Consider the following 22,694-nt stretch of genomic DNA (forward strand, 5'->3'; position numbering starts at 1 on the left):
TTCAAATCAAAAACAACAACCTTTTGTTAACTATATAACAATTGATGGTGTGTTTGTGTATAATAGAAATATTACGAGTACAGAAATGTATTGTTTTATTATGTGTATATGTGTGATTTACAAAAAAATTTTTTTTTAAAATATTATTGACACTTATACAACAGTTGATTGATACAAGTTAGTAGTTACAGTGCTAGTAGATATTACAATGGTATAGCTATAGTCAAGTACAAAAATTAATAAAGTGTGTGTATACACATGTCACAATAATGTGTGTACAGTAATAGTGTATAGAATTAGTAGTCAGTTGTGTGAAATAATAAAAGTGTTAGATGTTAGTAGTTGGAAAAGATTTGAACCCTGTTGTTACAAGAGTCACTAACATAGATGCTACCATTAGGACTAAGAGCGATTCCCCAAGGGTTACTAAACTGACCAGCATTAGATCCATAGGAACCAAAGCAATCAATGTAGTTTCCAGACTTGTCAAAAATTGATACTCGATGATTGCTAGAGTCAGCTACTAAGATGAACCCATTACTATCAATGGCAAGACCATATGGACTACTAAGTTGACCCCTACCAGATCCTTCTGTACCAAATGTGCCTACATAATGACCATCAAGAGTAAAAGTGACTACACAGTGATTACTATAATCAACAACAAGCAACTGATTATTTGTGTTAACTGCTACATCACAGGGACTACTCAAATGTTCAGAACCAAAAGAGGTGCAGAATTGACCATTAGTTTGGAACACTGCAATACGTTTGTTAATATAATCAGCAACATATACTTTGTTGTTGTGTGTTGTGATACCATATGGTCCACTGAGCTTACCATCACCATCATTACCAAACTGCAGTAGGTAATTACCATTGATACTGAACTTCTGTACTCTGTTGTTACCAGTATCAACAATGTAAAAGTAATTGTCACTATCAAAAGCAACACCAATAGGAATACTGAACTGGCCACTGCTGCTACCACTGCCAAACGTTTTCACTAATTCATCCTGACCATTAAATATGTACACACAATGGTTGGAGTAATTAGCCACTACCCACATGCCATCCTTACCAAATGCAATACCCCGTGGACTACTCATGCTACCATTATCATTTACTATCTCATCAGGCATATTGATTCCTTGGTAATTCCTACCCACAACAATGCTGTATGGACTTCCCCTAATTTGTTGCCCATTTATGGATACAGACAATTTAGTATCTCCAACTTCTCCAGCTACAAAAGAAGCCACATAACTACCATCATTGTTATCCTTCACCTCCCCAATGGTGACATTGCCTGTAACTGATTTTAACTCTACCGATATGTGATGACCTCCCTTTGTGCACTTTTCACCCTTACAATTTCGTGTTTGGATGGTGAAATCTACCTTGGTGTTATAACCTATGTTATGAGGAAGATCAACCACTTCTGAAGTATGTGGATATGCAGAAGTAAACAGATGACCTAGCAGTATATTAGGATTGTTGACAGGTACAAATTGAATTGAGTCAGTTTCAACAGGTAGAGTGTTCAGTGTTTTGTACTTGTCACTAACCTCCTTCATGCTTTTCTCTATATCTTCTTTCTTTTTGGACAATACTTTACGGTCAGTAGTCCTCTCTAGACCTTCACGTTGTTTCTTTATATTTGCCAGTTGATCTTGTACTGATTTTATGTCTTCCAGTTGTGTGGTCAGTGCTTCCTCTTTCTGGGACAATTCATCTTGTAGTTGCTTTTTGAGTTGTTGATGATGTTTATTTAGTCTAGCAATTTGCTCTTCATGACATTTGTCAAGTAACTTTTCAATTTTTATGGCTTGATTTTCTATCTTGCCTTTCATGAGGTTAATGTCCTTTTTAGCTTTAGTCAGGCTTGTGCTCATCTCATCAACTGGAGTGATAATTTTGATCAGCTCATTCCTGTGTTTAGAGGCTGTTGACTCTACTGTATCAAATGTGTGTCCAACATGATCCTTTGTTACACAGTAGTGACAGATAACCTTGTCACATGTCTCACAATAGTGGTCTAGCTCTTTTTTACTGTGTATTGGACAATATAGAATCTTCTCTATGGACTGCACTGCAACAACATCATGTTCTTTATTGATGTGGTATGAATTGCAGACTTCACACAAATATTGTGTACAGTTGATACACAGGGCCACAACTGGGTTATTACGACCACAATCATCACATTCCTTTTCTGTCCCATCATCTCTCAGGATCTTAACAAATTTAGCACAAAGAGAACAGCTCAGGTTGTTAGCAGTGTTCTTGTTAGTCTCCTGTTTATCAACCATTGTAGTCAGTGATTGTTATACCTACATTGTAAGTAAAAAGGTAATAGGTACAAAATACTGTAGTTTTTCATCTATCTGTGTTGTATACATCCATTCATCACACACGCACACACACAGCATTGAAACCAAGTCACATACTGCTGACCAAAACTGGAGTGATTGCCAAGAGCTACATTTAGGATGCTTCACTAGTGTATTAAATTAATGGATAACTAATTAAACAGGTAGGTTTTATAAGTCAGTGGGAGTGGTTCAAAATATGTTAACGGATAGCAAAACACATTTACTATAAATCATGTCTTTGTGCATAGCATGGTTTAATGCCTACAGACAATATCACATATTCCCGGTGTAGCTGGCAAAGAAATTGGCACGACTAGACTATGACTTGTACAATAATTGATATTATCACATTCATCTGTACAGCAAAGATGGTGGATGTTGATTTGACTAAGTCTGCAGACAGAAATGGACATCGATTCATACATACCTACAGAGTGCACTACACCTACTGATAAATGGGTGTGGCCCCATGTATGCCTGTAGACAGGACCCCATAATCCCTATAAGTGGGCGTGGCTCACAATAAAATCTCAGATCAGAATAATACACTTCCACATTGCCAATCTAATTGATTCATTTATCCAATCAGGGTCAGACCCTGGGCTAGATAATTATAGTATAAGACAAAATGTGACCAGGTTGACACAGGTGACCCAACCCAGTTTTAACACTGACACACACAACACACACATATTTGTATGCACGCACACATGCATGTACATACACACGCACACATGCACGTATACATGTAAAAGCACACTCGCAGCTACACAATGAAAGGCAAAGCCTTGGCTACCATACACACAGTCATACTTTGAAGGTTGGCTCGATGGCTGGCTATAATTTTACAACACAGCAAATGTGTCTACCACCCCTAAAGGTAGGTATTAGCTTTAAGACAGCTTTAGCTAATTATAGTAACAGAAAAGCCTACAATGGACCTTATCTGAAATGACGTCAAAACACAAAATGGCGGCCGATAGTGTGGGCACTTTTGTACAGAGGCTATTGGGAGAGATGGCGGTTTGCTATGTTAGCGTTTACATACTGCAGCAAGGAGCAAGGTGAGGCATACTTAATTAATTACAAGACAAATGCACATGGTTTTGTGCCGATAGCAAACTTAAGTCTGGTTTTGTCTGGTGGGACTATTTCGCATCGCTACATCACGCTAACTAGCCTTTTACCTTTATTATCCAATAGTTCCATGTCGTGAAATCCGCAAGCAAAGCTCATTTTAGTGATTACGTACAAAGTGCCCACATTAAACACAGCCATTTTGTCATTTATGACGTCATTGCGGATAAGTTTCATTGTTGTGGTTTTCTTTAATAATGAAAAACGAATATTATGGATGAGAAACAAGTATTGTAATCAAGTTTGCCTGGCGCCTTGTACAGATACATTTCAGAGACTGTAAAACTGAATAAGATTGTAAATTAAAGCAGGCTGATGAGAGCTGCGGACCCTTTGTACTCAAGCATTGTGTACCAGAAGGTATACTGAAAAGCACTCCCATCATCCAGTACGTACCAAACCATGCAGTGTCAATTGCCACACCCCTTCGAAATTCGACAATTTATTTATAAGACAACTATCTCTCTAGGGACCTGCAAGGAGGCTAACAATAAGCCTCTGTGAAGCAGTGAGTCAGAAACAACAAAACTTTCACGACACACTGAAATACATTCAGCACAAACACAATAATCACTATTACACTCACACTACGAGCAGCTTACTTGTGGTTTTTTATTCAAAGGTCGTTTGGAAACTAAATATTCGTCGCAAGTTTGTTATGGAAATACCACACCCCAACCTGGTAAAGCGATCTTTTCAACCAATCCCATGAGGTCACGTGACTTGTGCCTAAGTTATGCGCCTCTAAAATGTCAGTATAATTTTTTATTCATTTAGCCATTCCACAGGTCAGTAAGAAGAAAAGACGGAACAAGAAAGTCGCTTCTCCGTGACCGCAGACAGTTGAAGGTAAAGTCGTTTCTCCTGTAACAGTTTGTTGGGTGTATATCACTGTATGCATACAGCACTGTATGATCACAGTTTAAATACAGTATCTTGCAGAGGCGGCAGAGGCACCTTTATTTAGGGGGTCTAGCTTGGTGATACCTTGGCCTAATTGTAATCGAAGACCAAAAAAAAAAAATCTATTGCTTATTGCCTTGTTTCATAACTAATTCATTTCTTTTTTAACTTCGATGTGAGATCTTTAAATTAGTTTCCATTAACCTTTTAAGGTGGGTGATTATATATAAATGCAGATATTAATACAATAATGGCACTTAAAGCAAATTGTGTGAAATTTGTTATTTCCAGGACCGTATTCCAAATGACATCACAAAATAAAATGGCTGCGGCTATTTGGGGTATTCTAACAATTTCGAGTGAGAGTTCCAATGGGGCTTAATAAGATTCAAATCACTATTCAATCCTGGAAGAAGATATTGACCTAACACTAACAGGTACAGTTATAAGGGTATAAAATCTATTCTCTAACGCCGGGTTAGAATTTTTCAGCTGGTTTTTAAAGTTTAGAAGAAATAGTATTGTTTCTTTGCTGTAATAAACAAACCTGGTAGTTTCGCCTCATCTTGTTTCTTAGCCTCTATATCAATCTTCAGAATATCAATCACCATTGGTGATATTACTCGAAAATATAAGAGTCCCCCAAATAGAAAATTCGTGTGACATCATTTGGAATACGGTCTATTGTTTATGTTGTTTTGCATATGTTCCTCAAATCTGGGTAGTCAGTTGAGGCTCACACTGATGTAGTACTAGCAGCAAGATGGTATGGAAACTGTACTGCTTTAGTATCTGGTGTGTGTGTGTGTGTGTGTGTGTGTGTGTGTGTGTGTGTGTGTGTGTGTGTTAGGGCTGAGCGATACTGCCATTTTAGTATCACGATTGATACTAAAGCCACTATTCACGATACTGAATAGTTCACGATACTTACAAATATGTCAATCATAGCTGGTGCCACATAGTGTATCGCTCAGTATTCCTGCAGGAAGTCTTCAAAAGTAGTATCAAACTAGCCACTGTCAACCTTGTTTACAGTAACAGTTATTGTAACACATGCTTTGAAGTTATGTTATGGTGTTCACACCTCTCTCCAGGGGTAACCAGGTTATGACTTACAAGGATTCTTGAGCCTAGTACAGCATAACAAATGGATTTTAATGACAGTAATGTACAGGCATGGTATCACGATAGTTAATAACAAACTATCGCGATATCAATACTTTCAAAATATCGCGATATATCGCTAAAACGGTAGTATCGCTCAGCCCTAGTGTGTGTGTGTGTGTGTGTGTGTATTTGTGCAGTCCATGTGATATGTAACCTTTGTAACATTCTTATGGTTTTGTGTCTTATGTGAAGTACATACCTGTCAGTGGTTACCTATCACAAGACTTCCGTTTTGGAAGACCATCAGATGGTTTATTTTGTCAATAAACCCACCACAGTCAACCATCAACTCTTGTCGTTATTCGTTCTTTGTTAACACTGTCTTTCTGTGGAATTCTGTACCATTAACCATCCTCAATGATCCAAATCCAAAATCCTTCCGGCATTTATTATACCATTATGTGTGTGTTAATTGATGTTTTTGTATTGTTGTGCAGTTTTGTAATTATTTGTTTGTTGTATATTTTTGTAGTTGTAGTGTTCTTTTTTGTGGCTGACACCTTGTACAGGCTTTGCCTTTTGTGTATGCCTTCCATTGTGGTAAATTTGATAATTATACAACCAAGTAGTAAGAATAATACGAAAGCGCGTCATAAATAAATAAATAAATAATTAATTAATAATTAATGTTTGAGAAAACTACGAGGCCTAGAGACATGAACTAACCGGGGATAGATTCGCCTGTGAATGAAGGCACAAATGTATAATCGTCGCTCCTGTTCGTGCTGATGACTTGACCATACGTGTAATTCTATATAACGCCCAGTACCACACCCTTGCTTAATTATTTGTGACCGGATTTCACATAACAAGGCTTCCACACACACAAAATCAAACTTACGTTTTTACCAGAAATGGATTGCTGGCCTAATACACTATCACATTCCACACTGTACTTCCTTCAGGACTGGCAAGTCTGGTTTCTGTGGCAGCTTTCTTCCGACCCTGTCAAAGCCACGAGTGGGAGATTGGCGCCATTGAATGGCCATGGCTTTGTGATAATGGTGTGTAGTGAGCTGGGACTTCACAGAGAGCTCACCAATAGTGTTCTCGGTCAATTTGGAGTGATTTGAGGGCCATGGAGAGCCCAAACTTGGCCTCTGGATTCCAATCGTCTTCTTACTCCATTTTATACCCGCATATTAAGACCACCATCCACCCCCACCCTCCCACCCTATTACTATCACCTGTGATATTATTACCCACTCGAGAAAAGCTGCCCAAAACAGGGCTAATGTTGGGTATCAGAAATGTATACACCCACTCAGTGATAGCTAGTAAATAGATGCATACTTGGTGCAAATTTTGTTTGCACAGCTGTAGGCACTGGGAAGTTATTACACAATGATTACTTAAAATCGCCATATCTCCTAACGAAGTTTTGTGCGTCGAAGCCGGGTTTTGTCAAATTCAGTCACATTTACAGATTGCGCGAAGGAGAAGATTAGCGATGCCCGTGCAGGAGAGCCAGAAGCCACTTGTGTAAACAAGAAGATTACAAGTAAGTTTTTATGTTTGCAACATCTCAAGTCTCCATGCCAGCTGCCAGTGGATTCATTCACGTAAATAAACAATACAAGAAAACATTAAAACATATGCCACGCTCTTTACAATACAAGTACATATAAAATACAAGTAAACAATCTTGTCTTGTGCAGCTGGCATGGCGAACTTCCTTTGTGTTGGTGTCAGGCAATTCAATACGTGCTTAATCTTTTTTGCCTTCACCTGGCGTAGCTACTAGGCTCTGGCTGGCTTGGCTGTCTTCCTTTATCTGGTTCATCTGGCTTGCATACTCCTACAGCATTGTGTAGCTATCTCCTGAAAGTTGTGTATGCATAACTATAGTGTGTCACCCATCACTGTGCCATTGCTACATCACTGATGAACCTTACTTAGCTCTAGTTGATGTTGATATACAGTGCTGTATATTGGCTAATAATTTTTATCTGGTGATGTTGCCTATAATGTATTGCTGCATACAATACTGCAATAATGTATAGTTCTCTCCTGTATGTTTTGTATACATATACTTTGTACACATCACTGTGCCATTACCACACCAATAATGTACTGGCACTTAGCTACTGGTGGCCTTTAGTTACGATGCCACTATTGTGTTATATCTGTCACTACTGTGACATATTAAGATGATTTGGGGATCATGCCTTCACCACCTAATAGCCTCACTGGGGGGGCTGTCACGTTGGTGTATGTACTTGGTTGTATGTGACGCGGTCCTAGTAATAATTATACAACCAAGTACTAAGAATAATACGAAACGCGGTTAAAATTACGTCATAAATAAATAAATAAATAAATAAATAATTAAATAATTAATAATTAATGTTTGAGAAAACTACGAGGCCTAGAGACATGAACTAACCGGGGATAGATTCGCCTGTGAATGAAGGCACAAACGTATAATCGTCGCTCCTGTTTGTGCTGATGACTTGACCATACGTGTAATTCTATATAACGCCCAGTACCACACCCTTGCTTAATTACTTAGCTACATATTGCGCGAAGAAGATTAGCGAAGAAGATTAGTGATTCCCGTGCAGGAAAGCCAGAAGCCACTTGTGTAAACAAGAAGATTACAAGTAAGTTTTTATGTTTGTAACATCTCAAGTCTCCATGCCAGCTGCCAGTGGATTCATTCACGTAAATAAACAATACAAGAAAACATTGAACTGACATATGCCACGCTCTTTACAATAAGCTTACAGTTACATATAAAATACAAGTAAACAATTTTGTCTTGTGCAGCTGGCATGGCGAACTTTCTTTGTGTTGGTGTCAGGCAATTCAATACGTGCTTAATCTTTTTTGCCTTCACCTGGCGTAGCTACTAGGCTTTAGTGGCTTGGCTATCTTCCTTTATCTGGTTCATCTGGCTTGCATACGCCTACAGCATTGTGTAGCTATCTCCTGAAAGTTGTGTATGCATAACTATAGTGTGTCACCCATCACTGTGCCATTGCTACATCACCGATGAACCTTAGGCCAATGAAACTTGAGTAGCAGTTTCGCGTCATCGCCCGCATGCTTTTGATACACCCGCATGGAATTTCATTATTGGTATTTCAGATCGAAATACTCTAATAGAACAGTCACTTTTACTCTAATAGAGCAATCAGCTATACTCTAATGGAAAAATCACTTGTTATAGATTAGTAACGTACTTTAGCTATTTAATGCAAGAATAATCAGTGTAAATCTCACTGTTTTTTGGCAGAAATCTTCATGTTTGGATGTGTGTTGTGCTTTCGGAAAAATAATGAATAATGAATAATAACCGCCCGCCCGCATCAAATTTTCAAAAATCTGAGCGAGAAACTGGTAATCAAGTTTCATTGGCCTTACTTAGCTCTAGTTGATGTTGATATGCATTGCTGTATATTGGCTAATAATTTTTATCTGCATGGTGATGTTGCCTATAATGTATTGCTGCATACAATACTGCAATAATGTATAGTTCTCTCCTGTATGTTTTGTATACATATACTTTGTACACATCACTGTGCCATTTATACCACACCAATGATGTACTGGCACTTAGCTACTGGTGGCCTTTAGTTACGATGCCACTATTGTGTTATATCTGTCACTACTGTGACATATTGAGTTGATTTGGGGATAATGCATTCACCACCTAATAGCCTCACCGGGGGGCTGTCACGTTGGTGTATGTACTTGGTTGTATGTGACGCGGTCCTAGTAATAATAATAATAATAATCAGATGTTTATTATGGTGTATATAAGTGTACTTTGTGTGTATCAAATGTATTGTATAGTAGGGTCTCCCCCCATAACTAGTGTAAAAAAAATTAAATTACAACATGGGAATAGAGATCGCTGAAAAAGTAAAGAAACAACTTTAGGTCAAACAAGCCAGCATGTTAAACACACAGAGATCAGGGGCGGATCCAGGAGTTGGCAAGGGGAGGGGCACAAACAGGCTAAGTGGTTGGGGATAGCCAGATTCTCTAGTTCAGTGCTGCATTTTTGAAGCAGCAAATAATCACCTCTTAGTAGTGTCTCACTGTTGATTTTTGCCATTATTGCCTTTTCAGATGGTTGTGAAGTCTTAAAAGCTGTTTAAAATACTCTGAATGTCTTAAACAACTGTAACACAATAATTATTTTAGAGGCGCTTAGTAGTACCAAGGTGCTGGGTGACAATTTCACAGTTAGCTTGACTTTGGTTTGCTTTGATTTCAGGTGAATTTGTAATAAATGCTACTAAAATGTTATGAGTTTCTTGGCTTGATAAAGTTTAGTAGCTATTTTAATCAGAAGTATGACTGGCTCCTCCACAAGGTGAGGAATGGGGGGGGGGGGGGGGCATTTGCCCAAAATGCCCCATCCTGGATCCGCCATTGGAGATCTCTATTTGCACTTTATGGATATAGTATAGCTAGATACTAAGGAAAAGCAGTAGTTTTATATAAATAGGGGCAGTGAGAATGATCAGTAAGCACTGAGAATGCAACTGTATAAAATTATAATGTTTATTTGGGTCCAAATAGATATCTCTGTGTGTTTAACATGCTGGTTTGTTTGACCCTTGTTTTTTTTACTTTTTCAGCGATCTCTGTTCCCATGTTTTAAGTATTTTTACGATAGTTTGTTTACTTTTTATAAATCCATTTGTGGTGCTTGATATTACACAGTACTAAACATGAAGTTAGTAATGATGTATAGTAGCTGTTAAGTAGTCAGCTAATATTATCAGAGTTAGCAAGCACCAGTGTATTGTTTCCTTACTATTGAATGTACTTTGTACTATACAGCTTTGACATATCCAACTATAGGCAGTGTATAGCATGCTGTGGTCAGCAATACTATGGCTTCTGATTTATCATAAGCAAGCAAAGCCTCTGGCAGCCATGCGAAACATAGCTATTGCTGCCCAGTGAACCTGCACTGGGATGCCTGTGCACCACTCAGGCACTTGAGCCTTGTGCAGGCAAATCCTCCTGGGGCAGGGGTAGTAACCTGCAGGAGGACTGTCCAGGTCTCACAGAGAGAGGTCACGGTAACCAAAGTTCCACAACGACCTTAATACCGCTAAGCAAGACGAGGACTTCACCATGGGTAGTGTATTCTCAGATATACAATGGTTAAGTATGCTCATTCATAGGCGTCACTGACCATGTAATTCATAAGTGACGTGTTGTTCACTTTGGTTTGAACATCTGATAATCCTTACCAATTCAAATTGTCTCACTAGATTCACCTTTCATTAGAAGATTAACTGGAAATATATACAGAAATACACTTAATCACAAGTATAATTTCCTAAATTTTGTGACAAATACCATTGCTAAGCTTGTATTCGAATAATTACCAGTATTCAAATACTAGCTCAACCAAGCGATTTGAATGTTTGTTTCGGCTCCAGTTGATATATGATGTTTTGTGAATTGGTACATTTCATCGAAACTTGAGGTAATATATATACCTGAATATTATGTGCTTGTAGATTCTCCCTTTTAACTTAGTACTTTATCATATCACATTTTGACACAATTATTTTGTTGTTTGTCATTCAGTTCTGAAATAAACTTGTAAGTTCAATGTTAGTAATGGTAGTGACACAGCATAAGTTGTTGTTCCTCTTCATAAGCTCCTAATTTTATGACAGTTTTTCAGCCCCATAGCAGCTAGTATTGAACCGATAGATATTACTGAGTGTGTCGTTGTTGTTGTTGTTGTCCTACAGATCAGTTTGGACTGGGAGAAGATAAATGCAAAGATTGCAATGGAAGCAGAAAAAGAGTCAGAGAAAACTTGAACTTTTAACTTTGAAACTTTTCATAATCATCAACATACATCACTTATGTATAGTGTCTAGTAGTCTACTGAATATAATTTGCTCCTATACAGTGGATCCTTGTTTTTCCAAGCCCCAGTGTTCTCAGGCAATGGTAAAAGTGTTCTGATAAGTGAATTATTCAGAAGCCCATATGTTACACATTACAGACTAAGGTCTGTTGGAATACTCTAATAGGACATACAGTGTACTCAAACTGGAGAACACACAAAGGTGATGATTAATGTTGTAGTTAATCAATATCAGCTGATTGAATGACCTATGTAGGTTGTGGTAGGTTGAACAGCCATACAAAAGCTTACATAGCCTGGCTTGACAGGTTTTCATTCAAGGAGCATGTCAAAATTAAGAACTGGCCTTTACATTTTACAAGAAATTTAGCAGTGATATACCTCATTGCCTCTTTAATATGACCACCATATTTCAAGCATGGCTGACATGTATTCTAAAGGCCCCCACCATCATAGTTTCAGTCCATGTCAATTTCTAATACATCTAATTGTTCATCAATTTGTTGCTATCATTGTCTAGTTCATGCAACTCCCCAAGAACACATTTGCTATTGATGCTCACTGGAGTAGCTCAACAGCCAGACAACAAGTAGCTGGTGGTAAGAAGAGTTCAGAGTCTATGTTAGTGGTCACTAGTGATGGTGAATTGTGACATCCTTTATACATTGACGTGTAAGGATTATGGGTAAAAATATATTATCTGGTACCTATTGTCTCCTTGTATCATACCTCTGTTATTCATTTCTTTTTAACACCAATGTGAATTCTTTAAATTAATTGGTGTTTTCCATTAACCTTTGAAGTGGGTAATTATTTGGTTACTGAATGTTTTCATTATTTGTTGATATGAAATTAGCACATTCTATATGCTGATTGTACCATAACTTTCTGTTTTATTGTAGTGCAAATTTATCACCATACAGTACAATAGTACTGTACATGTATATTAAGGACATCGAAGGTTACTGTACATGTATATTAAGGACATCGAAGGTTTGGGGGCGATCTGTGGTATAATAACCCAAAAACCGCCACAATTTTTCCTCACAATGACATGACAGTATTGGTTGGATAAAACCAAGCCCAAAAGTGTCTTCAGATCGACCCGAAACGTTTGCGTCAAGTTACTACAGAATTTAGAAAAAAATTATTCAACAGAATTTTCTACTGCCTGTCTGCCTGCCTGCCTGCCTGCCTGCCTGCCTGCCTGCCTGCCTGCCTGCCTGCCTGCCTGCCTGCCTGCCTGCCTGCCTGCCTGCCTGCCTGCCTGCCTGCCTGCCTGCCTGCCTGCCTGCCTGCCTGCCTGCCTGCCTGCCTGCCTGCCTGCCTGCCTGCCTGCCTGCCTGCCTGCCTGCCTGCCTGCCTGCCTGCCTGCCTGCCTGCCTGCCTGCCTGCCTGCCTGACGTCTTCAGTCAAGCGTAGCGGAAAAGTGGCTACAGCTACAGCCCAAATTTTTTTCACAGAAACGTTTCTAGTTCACTTAAGAAAAAAACCTTTGGTATATTGATAAGCATACAATGCTTGTGCTATTGTGTTACCTTTTATCCTTCTTTGCCATGGCCATCAGTCAAGGTTCTACCGCTGAGTGTTAATAGACTACAGTATGGCTTCCATACCAGTGTATATTGCATCAAACTATTCGAATACACGTGGTCGCCAGTTACACCAAAAACACGCGTACGTGACTCACTGTTGATATCGATCACAGAGAGCAACTCTATATAGCAATGTGTAAGTCTATAGTTTATTTAGTAACAGTAGGTCATCCAGGTCCTGCTTTACAGATTATTCGGGTCTGACCTCATGTGCTAAATTAAATGTGGACATGTTACTACATGTCATAGCATAGCACTGCTTCTTTCGTGAGCCACGCCCACTTACATAAATTACTGTCTGTAGACATAATATGGTAGCCACGCCCATCCATCAGTCCGTATGTAAGCACGAATCCACGTCCATTATTGTCTGCAGGCTTATGTGGAGCCACGCCCACTGATCAGTTGTTATTGTATGAGTCATAATCTAGTACAATAGTGCTGTGAGTAACTCAGCAGATATTTAGTGGTCATGAGCTTGCAAACAAACAAGTATAAGAATGCACAGTAGGGATATTCACTTCTTATTGTTTTACAGTATTTGGACATTACGTACTATGATCCAGCTTGTTTCAGTACTTTTTATTGCAGCATTATACACTATCCCTAATCTACTTTAAAATTCCAATTTTTTTCTTATACTTGTTTTCATAAACATTGATCAGAATGTTTCATTGTACCTCTTTCTCACCAAGTGTTTTTCACCTAAAGCAATTGTACCTATTATAGGATGTATCAATGTTCTTGTGTAGTGTTATGTAGTTGTAACATTGAAACTCTAAATTATTGTTTATTCAGTTTTAGCAGTCTATAACCATCTTCATAATCCACTTAGGTCACAAATAAAACTTACATTATAAACTGTTTCAAACAAAGAATCAGAACACTATCCTATACATGGTATGCTTAATTTTTTTTCTGCCCTATGTTAATTAAGCTAAGTGAATGGATGGTGTTTTTTTTATTTCAAAAACATGGCCTTCTCTCCAGGTACATGATATGCTGTATCATTTCAAGTACTCCGTGGAATTGCTTTTGTTACTAAGGCCTTAAAGCTAAAGCCGTCAGTACAGGAAGTCAATCTTATAGTAATAAAACTGTTGAATGTAGAATAGATGTAGTCATAATACAAAGTGAATTGTGTGAATTTGTTCTTTCCATCTATGTATGTAGCCCCCAGGTATCTTGTAGTTGCTTTCACAGATCTCTGATGTCAGGCCTTTTTGTGATAATGTACCATGCAGTTTCTCACAATCATTGTCTCTTACAGGAAAGTTGATGTTCCTCTCCAAACTGGGTAGAGTTGAGAAGTCAGTTGAGGCTCACACTGGAGCTGTACTGGCAACAAGATGGTGTGAAGACTATACTGCTCTAGTATCTGGTGTGTGTGTATGTGTGTACATGAGTACAGTTGATTTCTGGTTGGTTGACTAGGGAAACAAAGCATTAAAAATCACGTCTGTGAAAGTAACCAATGAGATCTGTAGCCTTCAGTTTAAACTAGTTCCGTCCGCCTGGCATAAAATTTCATTGGTTATTGAACTGTTGGTTATTTGTACTCACGTGATATTCTTGCATTGGCCTACATGGACAACCAACCTAAAATAGACTGTATATGTGTAGTGTGTGTATGTTTCCTTTTGGGTGTGTGTATATTTGTGTAGTCCATGTGATATGTAACCTTTGTGACATTCTTGTGGTTTGTGTCTTTTGTGTAAAGTACCAATCAGGTGGTCATCTATCAAAAGTGAAAGCCAATACCTTCCTTTTTTGATAGACCAATAGGGTTTAATAACAGTGTGGGTATAATTGTGTGTGTCATTGAGCTTAGGCACGCATATACTGGAAGAATGTATGCTTATATATATAGGCGCTTGTTACGTGTATATATTAGAGCTGGAACAAAGGTTAAATTTTACATCATGATTTTATCCATGATATTTGCATGCTTCCAAAAAGCACATGACTTTGACTGATTGCACATGGCAGTATCCATGGTTACAAAGCTTTCGAGGGGTAAAACCACTTTAAGGTTACACCTCCAAAGGTTTCGAAGCCTCAAAATCTTTTTTCCAGCCCTAACACTTATATCATGTTTATTCATCTGTAACTTTCCCAGTTAAAATGCTTCATCGAGTAAGATTATTACTACCTGTAAATTGTGCACTTAAATGATTTAATAAGTACATGTTTTTTAGCAGGTCAAGTGCTACTTCAAATGAGCCAAATTCCCATTCATGAGATATTAAATGCAACCGGATCTGTAAGAATCCCACATGTTTGAGCATGTAGATTCTTTTATTATTACATTTAGATACATCAAGTAAAGTTTAGCCATAGAAGTAATAGAAGCAGGTTAGGTAGGAGCTACAGTGCTACAAAGTAGTAACAACAGAAAGGTAAATTGTACAGTAGTAATAAATACAGAATATAAACTACAAGTGTTTAATTCAATGGTTATAACTTACAGGCTGTATGAATGTAGTCTTACATGTTATGAAACAGAGAAAATTTATATGGAAATTTGTCAATTGAGTTTGCTGATCATTTCAATAGCCTTCTTGGGGTGCTTGTTACATATCAAAATATTACACTATCTACCAAATTCTATTGAGAGTTAAATCACTAAGTATTTCTCTCCTAAACCTTGCATCCAGATTAATTTTCCCACTGATTTGTTTAAAACCCTTTGGCCCCTAAGTTAATAATAAAAAGTGTCCCGTTAAATGCGAAAGCCACTATAGTGGCTCTTGTTACATGCATATGTTCAAACGTATATATCTCGTAAACTAAATATCCTATGAATATACGGTTTGAACCACATTACTCTACGGTTAATGGATATTATCCTCCAAACATTGTAGCACAATTGACTGTGATGTAAGCCGAATATGCATTTGAAAGAATTTTTGGTAGTAGTTTAACACAAACCATGAAGAAATAGGTGGTTCCTACATGGATTGATTTCAGAGGCACTTCTCTTACTGTACTGTTCTTTATTGGTAATGCTGTATAATGGATAGAACATAGCTACCTGAAACGAAGTGGAATGACCACTTAGTATATTTGGTAATCAGGATGCACGTTTACCATAGTGGTCACAGAGATGCTTCTTGTATTGCTCTTCATTTCTAATGCTGTTTAACAGGTGGAACCAAGCTGAAAATGAAATCAGATAGTCACATTGTTGTCCAGTAAATTATTCATAGTGAAGGTGTTTAATTACTTTTTTAAACCAGGCGCACGCCCACAGCCGGCCGAAGGCCGGCTGTGGGCGTACGCCTGGTTTACTGAAATTGTTTTCGTAATAGTGTGTGTGTGTACCTATCTATCTACCTATCTACCTATGTTTGTCCGTACGCACCCACGTGAGCAAAATCGTTTAATAACGGTAAAAGCAGCATAAGAAGTAAAAGTGAAATGAAGTCTGTATTAAACTTTTGCACAAGTGAACTTTGCTCTGAGGTGGTTTCTTTTCGGCGGACTGAAATACGGGTGTGGTGACTTTCCTCAGACTACCTTCCCCTTGAGGTTTTCAGGCATTTAGCAACTGAAAAACAACGGTGCAGGCCTCGTACACTGCCAGGAATAGCCTACCGCTTCGAGTTGAAAGGGGGCGTATCCCTTACGTACGCAAACGAAAATGAAGAGTAGCTTTGAGGCTTTGTCGAGAGAATGTGTGGGAAAAAACACGTTAGTCACACTGTAAAACAGTTTAGAAGATAGTTTTGTGCGTAATATGTTGGTAAAAGCGGTTTATTTAACAAACGCTTCCTTAGCAGTGCATAGCAACGTAATTGAACGAATTACGAATATTTCATGAATTACGAAATACGAGAAATAGCTAATTATATTATTGCACAACCCAAACTACCCTATTATAAAGTAGTAATACATAGTTGGTTAATTCATAGTTGTATATACTGTCTATAGTTATTTCAGATGAGTTAGCTAGCTGCATGGCGCCTGGTTTTTAGAAGTAGCACAACATCAACTTGTTATAATACCCCTAGCTGGTGCTATTCTTTCCTATGATACAGTTTACCAGTCATCAGTTATGTTCTTAAAGTTAACAAATAAGTACAAGGATATTTTAGAAAAATTACATTTGAGTTGGGGTCATAGAAATAAAAAGTAATGAAACAAGTGAGGTCAAATAATATTACCATGATATCAATATTATCACATACAAGAGAGTGTAAATAAACATGAGATTAAATGTCCATTATATAACTACAGGTGTAGATGTTTTCACTATAATTTGGATAATACATTATTGTTGTAGTCTCACATATCCTTATTCTCTTGAGCATAAATTATTGGTAGATTACATAATGACAATAGTACAAAACACATATTGTTACCCATAACTTGAACACTCATACAAGAAAGTAGGCACAAAGAAAGGTAAAAGGAACTTTAAATCATTCATTTGTCAATACAGTGTTCTATGTATACCTACTCATTGTATAGAATGTTATGTAATACATTTGCTGTATTTGCTACAGTATAAAGCAAAATATTTGGCCTTAGTGACATCTTTTGATACAGTAGTTTATAACATTGGATGTATTTATTTTAAACTACACTTAATTGACTGAAGGGAATGAAACATTATGTGTATGTTAAAGCATAGCCGCGAGTGCTATATACAAAATTAAGTACGAGGCGCATGGCCGAGTAGTATCAATTGTGCTTTATTGCCCACAAAGAGTGCTTTATTGAACGAATAAAGCACTCTTTGTGGTCGATGAAGCACTGATAGTCGGCTGAGAGTGTACTTTATGAAATTTAAAGTACACTTTTTCCTTTGATCTCGCCCACGCTAAGTTCTATAAAGTCAGTTAATTAATAATTGTTAATTTGGTGAAATAATAAAGCTCCTAGTTTTGAGGGTACATTTTTGTACTCAAGTGATATCATTATGACACATACGTAATTGTTTTAAAACAATACTTTGGTGAGAAAATGACTAATCTTTGTAGTGACGTATTCTGTTAAGCCTTGCAATACACCCACGTATGTAAATACGTTGCTATTTCATATTTGTACAGTTGGAGAAGATGGTCAAGTTAAAGTGTGGTCACATTCACTGATGTTACAATCCACACTAGTCCAGAGCTCCAGTCCAGTTTACTCAGTCTCATGGTCACCAGACAGTTCTCAGTTACTCTATACTAGTGGTAAACATCTGATAATTCAATCACTACAACCATCTAGCAAGTCACTACAGTGGAAAGCTCATGATGGACTAATACCGGCTGTTGACTGGAGTTTGTTAGGCAACCTGATTATATCTGGTGGTGAAGATAGGAAGTATAGGGTGTGAAGATTGTGTACATGTGTGCGTGCGTGCGTGCGTGCGTGCGTGCGTGCGTGATCCATGAGCACAAAGTGTGTTTTCATGTTTACTTACTCACATTGCTAACCAGCTGTTAATGGGGACCTGGTGTTAATGGTCTACCTGTTGGGTACCTGATATTAGCAAACCCTTACAAAAATTTAGTCCTGGTACAGGCATGCAATTAGCTGTTTTTGTATGTTAGCAGGCCTGTGACCTGCTCTATTGTGTACAACAGGCTTATGTTGCATTTTATACAGGCCTGTATTATAAACTGGTAACAAGCCTGTAAAATAGTCAAATCCTGTGGCAGGCTTGTAAAGATTCATTCATTTTGAGGTGTGGATGTAACGTCCTGTACCAGGCCTGTGCTAACTGATACAGACCTGTAAACGCTATTACATTTCGAATCCCACAATGAAAAGTTTACTTGTTAGTAAGATTATAAATACAAAATGAAACCTTTAACATAATAGGAAGATGGAGTGGCAAGTTAGTCAGTGTGGTGTAATATATAACTAGTCAACACTGCAGGGAACTTGGAAATTTACAATGTGGGCTAGTTAGTATAGTAACTAAACAATACAGTAACCAGTAGCAACAGTGGTTACCATAGCAACAAATTACATGTATGTGTTCCAGGCTTGTTGTACAATTTTTTTTGCAGGATACCCTAGTCGTTGATTGTGACATGCCTGTAAATTGAAATTGCATACCTTCCACAATACTATTACCATCCTGCTAGACAGGCCTGCCCCAGGAATGGTACAACAGTGTAATCTAGAATACAGTGCTGTGACAGGCCAGTGACATTATAACATTGACAGGCTTGCAGAAGGCTGGTAACAAGCAATAATTTTTATAATGGAATGCCAATTTTTCATGGTTCACATGGTCGGTGAGACTCTGGTTGCCCACACCTTCACCTGTGAGACATCCTGCAGAGTGTTCATTGTCCACACTGTCTAGTAGCACACTTTTATTTGTTCTTTTTGTGTGTGTGTAGTGTGTGCTCATGTTACTGTGTACATACATGGATACTATATAAAGCAGTCTGTTATACATTACTACTGTCTGTTATCTGGATCTGTTAGGTGTGGGACAGTTATGGTCGTAATTTGTACACATCTGGTCTCCATGACTCACCAATTGCATCCCTATCATGGGCTCCCAGTGGTGAGATGTTTGCTGTGGGAGCTTTCAACACCATCAGGTTGTGTGACCGTACTGGGATGAGTAATATTGAGTATAGAGCAAACAACTGGATTGTATGTATGGTGTACCTTGATAATTAAGCATCTCTGTGATCCTTATTATGTAGTTATTGAATTCTGTAACCTTCAGTGATTAAATTGTTCTTGTCATATTATGGGCACTTGGAGTTAATGCAATCTTAACAATGTTTATTTGGCCATATTGTTTTACTAGTGGTCCTATAGTCTGGATAAACCAGATTCAGGTACACTGTTCTCTTTATCTTGGACTATGGATAGTACACAATTGGCTGCTGGGTGTGCTGATGGTAGAGTGATCTTTGCCCATGTGGTTGACAGGTAAGTTAGCTATCCATCTTTGTGTTTGTAATATGAGTAGCTCTGTGTGTTTGTGTGTGTGTGTGTGTGTGTGTGTGTGTGTGTGTGTGTGTGTGTGTGTGTGTGTGTGTGTGTGTGTGTGTGTGTGTGTGAGCATGTGTGCGCGTGCATGTTTGTACGCATGTAGTAATGTACAATTTAGCAGTGTAATTCTTCCCTCATCCTGCTAGGCAGTTGGAGTGGAAGAACTGGTGTGCTACAGTGAACACTGACCATACTATAGATATGGTGGACATCTCAAATGAGTCGGCTGAACACTTGGAGTTTCCTGAACGCGTTGTCCGAGCCTCTCTTGGTTGGGTCATCTCGTAGTCACCACACCAACACAGTGTTACATCTACAAGTAAGAGTATTATGTTGTAATAGATGAGTTCCATGGTAACAAATGCATTACCAGCTACCTGAATTGTTGTTCCTTCACATACAGAGATAAGGTATGGGGTGAATTTAAATCTAATATATCTCATGACCTACATGTGACCATCTCAGCAAAAACCCACCTAGTTTGCACAACTTCTGAATTTTTTCCTCAGCACTATATTCTAGTGTCCAAGGAAAGGATCGTTAAAGTTTCATCCTATATAGCGCTAGACAATAGGAAGAGCAAGGAAATTGATTTGTACAGTGGTTATATACTGAAAATAAACTACAGGTGTGTACATTGGCAGCCATAACTTCTGTTTGTATTAGTCTACAGTGTTGAGATTTGGCTTAAAAGTGCCACCATGGATAGGCAAATCAACCAAGGTGTTTAGTTTTCACCCTGTAGTCACTTGTGCATATACATATACCTGGGAAACATTGTGGTAGTGCTGGACTAACCTGTTATGTACAAGATATACAATAATTGTGTTGTGTAGTTCTCGTAGCTGGAATACACCAGTGACTATGGACCTTAAAGGAGGTTTGGTGATACTTATTCAACAAGCAGAACGGTTAGTGTTCCATTACAAGTGCTAACATGTTACTACACACTTGTAGACATTTCTTGTTGGTGGATAGTGTGAGTGGCCTACAGTTGATCTCTTATGAGGTGTGGTGGATAAATAACAATTTATGAGGTTGAATTGTTTTGTATTAACAGGGTCGTCACATTTGCTCCATCAAACAACTTGGTTTACTACCAGACTGACTCAACCCTCACACAGTGACTGTGTGTAATGACACAGTGTGTATTCTAGATCAGAAGGATGAGAAAAGTTAGTTGTGTTATATCATCTGTACTAGTGTATTTAATAGTATTAATTTGAGGGATCTATCCACTAATAAAAGAGCTGATTGTATACTGTAGCTACTCTATCAATTTACCTCCATTGCAATATCTTGGTCTCAAGTTAAAGCAGTTCTGTGCAATAAAATTGCTGGTCAAGGAGCTCATATTTTGTAGTGAAATTTGTTACAATAAATGAGGCTATCCATTACATCCTTTCATAGTAGCAAGAGTATATAATGTGGGAGGGAGAGTGTCGAACTACGCTATAGCCTGTGAAAAATGAGCCCGTTAAGTGTTTCCGGATATTTACGGATGCCTACGTGTATTTACGTAATCTCGACTGGTGTTGATAGGCACGAATCGACACGTCTATGTCAAGGCGGCTAAGACCTCATGGCCGCAAGAACCAAAGTGAACGATGGCTGAAACCCCTTCGAGACATACAGTGGTTCAGCAAATGGTTGAAATGTCCAGTGATATTGAACGGGAAATCGATTATGAGTTGCAAGATGGCATCGCCGGTGACAGTAAAGGGACTGAAGCGAGAGCAGTAAGTGAAGAACGAGGTGAAGGAGTGCCTGGAGAGGAGAACAACGGTCCTGTAGAGATTGGGGAGGTGGATCGAGCGGAACATGAGCTTTTTCATCACGAAGTGTGCGAGCTGGGGACCAATGATTTTCCGGATCTGTGTTTTGTTAAAGCACAAGACGACGCAGGGAACTCTATGGTAGTGATAACTCAGCAAACACTGATGTTTCACCGTCCATTTGGCTTTACTTCGCGAGTCCAAGTAACCATCAGGGGAATGGAGTACGAAGTTCATGTGATGATGAAGAAACTGATTTCAGGTACCTTGAAGTCTGTCAGGGATGTGAAGGAATTGTGCCGTCAATTTCGTGCTGGCTCTGGATACAAATTTTGTCCTGGTATTGACCCAAAGTATTACAACTCGCATTATTTTGAAACTATCCGCTTTGATATTAAAAGTGTGAGGAAAACTGCAGAGCCTTTTGCCCGAGTAGACTCAGTAAACTGCAAGCTATGGTTTTTGCTGGCCAGCAATGCAACTGCAGCTGAAAAAGCATCTATGGAAGTTAACTGTGCTGCTTGTAAGAGGCTAATCCACTATTTGAATTGCCAAAGACGCCGTACTTTAGCAGAAAGCCCTAGTCGAAAGCTGAAAAGGCAATTGTCATCATCACGGGCCAGGCTTTCATATATGTCTCCAGCTAGCCAGAATAAGAGAAAATGCCATGCGCAAAGTGAGAGATCCAATTTATTACGAAAGTTGGAAAAGTGTTCCGAGTCAGATGTAACGTTGAATGATGAACAACATGACGAGATGTGTGCTATTGTGGAGAGTATTAGGACTGAAGAGTTGGAAAAGATTTTACTTGAAGGTAGTGAACACGGAGTTGGTGATTTAATGAAGGAGATCTGGTACACTGATAGTAAGCGTCAGAAGCAGCAGTTCCTGCATGATCAGTCCAAGAATGGTAAGCTTTACAGTACTGTTTAAT

General features: G+C 38.4%; 4 protein-coding genes across 20 annotated transcripts in view; 3 read left to right on the forward strand and 1 right to left on the reverse strand.

Moving 5' to 3' along the window:
* On the reverse strand, positions 1-4,240 carry LOC136241841 (E3 ubiquitin-protein ligase TRIM71-like). The gene is made up of 2 exons (XM_066033193.1): positions 4,115-4,240; positions 1-2,333 (listed from the first exon to the last, which is right to left on the reverse strand). Exon 2 carries the CDS (start codon positions 2,310-2,312, stop codon positions 336-338), a length of 1,977 nt encoding a protein of 658 aa, XP_065889265.1. The 5' UTR covers positions 2,313-2,333; positions 4,115-4,240; the 3' UTR covers positions 1-335.
* Positions 4,212-21,056, forward strand: LOC136241848 (intraflagellar transport protein 80 homolog). 13 transcript variants are annotated; one of them, XM_066033212.1, is made up of 12 exons: positions 4,231-4,361; positions 5,141-5,210; positions 11,312-11,635; positions 11,954-12,074; positions 14,299-14,409; positions 18,083-18,351; positions 19,464-19,600; positions 19,797-19,922; positions 20,132-20,304; positions 20,822-20,896; positions 20,943-20,994; positions 21,046-21,056. In XM_066033212.1, exons 4-9 carry the CDS (start codon positions 11,957-11,959, stop codon positions 20,271-20,273), a joined length of 903 nt encoding a protein of 300 aa, XP_065889284.1. In that variant the 5' UTR covers positions 4,231-4,361; positions 5,141-5,210; positions 11,312-11,635; positions 11,954-11,956; the 3' UTR covers positions 20,274-20,304; positions 20,822-20,896; positions 20,943-20,994; positions 21,046-21,056. The 13 variants fall into 13 exon arrangements, with proteins under 13 accessions (XP_065889280.1, XP_065889282.1, XP_065889284.1 ...); XM_066033209.1 differs by having other exon boundaries at positions 5,141-5,181; XM_066033211.1 differs by having other exon boundaries at positions 5,141-5,181; positions 11,317-11,635.
* LOC136241850 (intraflagellar transport protein 80 homolog) overlaps positions 7,881-22,694 on the forward strand; it is a 23,261-nt gene continuing 8,447 nt past the window's right edge. For 2 of the 5 annotated variants that reach the window (XR_010694430.1, XR_010694429.1), the window contains exon 1: positions 7,881-8,185. The gene's annotated coding sequence lies outside the window, so the exon portion shown is untranslated. The remainder of the gene's footprint in view (positions 8,186-22,694) is intronic. The other 3 variants (XM_066033221.1, XR_010694428.1, XM_066033222.1) reach the window with 3 other exon arrangements.
* Positions 21,296-22,694, forward strand: part of LOC136240826 (uncharacterized) — a 3,386-nt gene continuing 1,987 nt past the window's right edge. The window contains exon 1 of the mRNA XM_066031884.1: positions 21,296-22,670. Coding sequence (XP_065887956.1) covers positions 21,593-22,670 — 1,078 coding nt within the window. The 5' untranslated portion in view covers positions 21,296-21,592. The remainder of the gene's footprint in view (positions 22,671-22,694) is intronic.

This window comes from Dysidea avara, chromosome 12 (assembly GCF_963678975.1).
Source record: "Dysidea avara chromosome 12, odDysAvar1.4, whole genome shotgun sequence".
Taxonomy (NCBI): Eukaryota; Metazoa; Porifera; class Demospongiae; order Dictyoceratida; family Dysideidae; genus Dysidea; species Dysidea avara.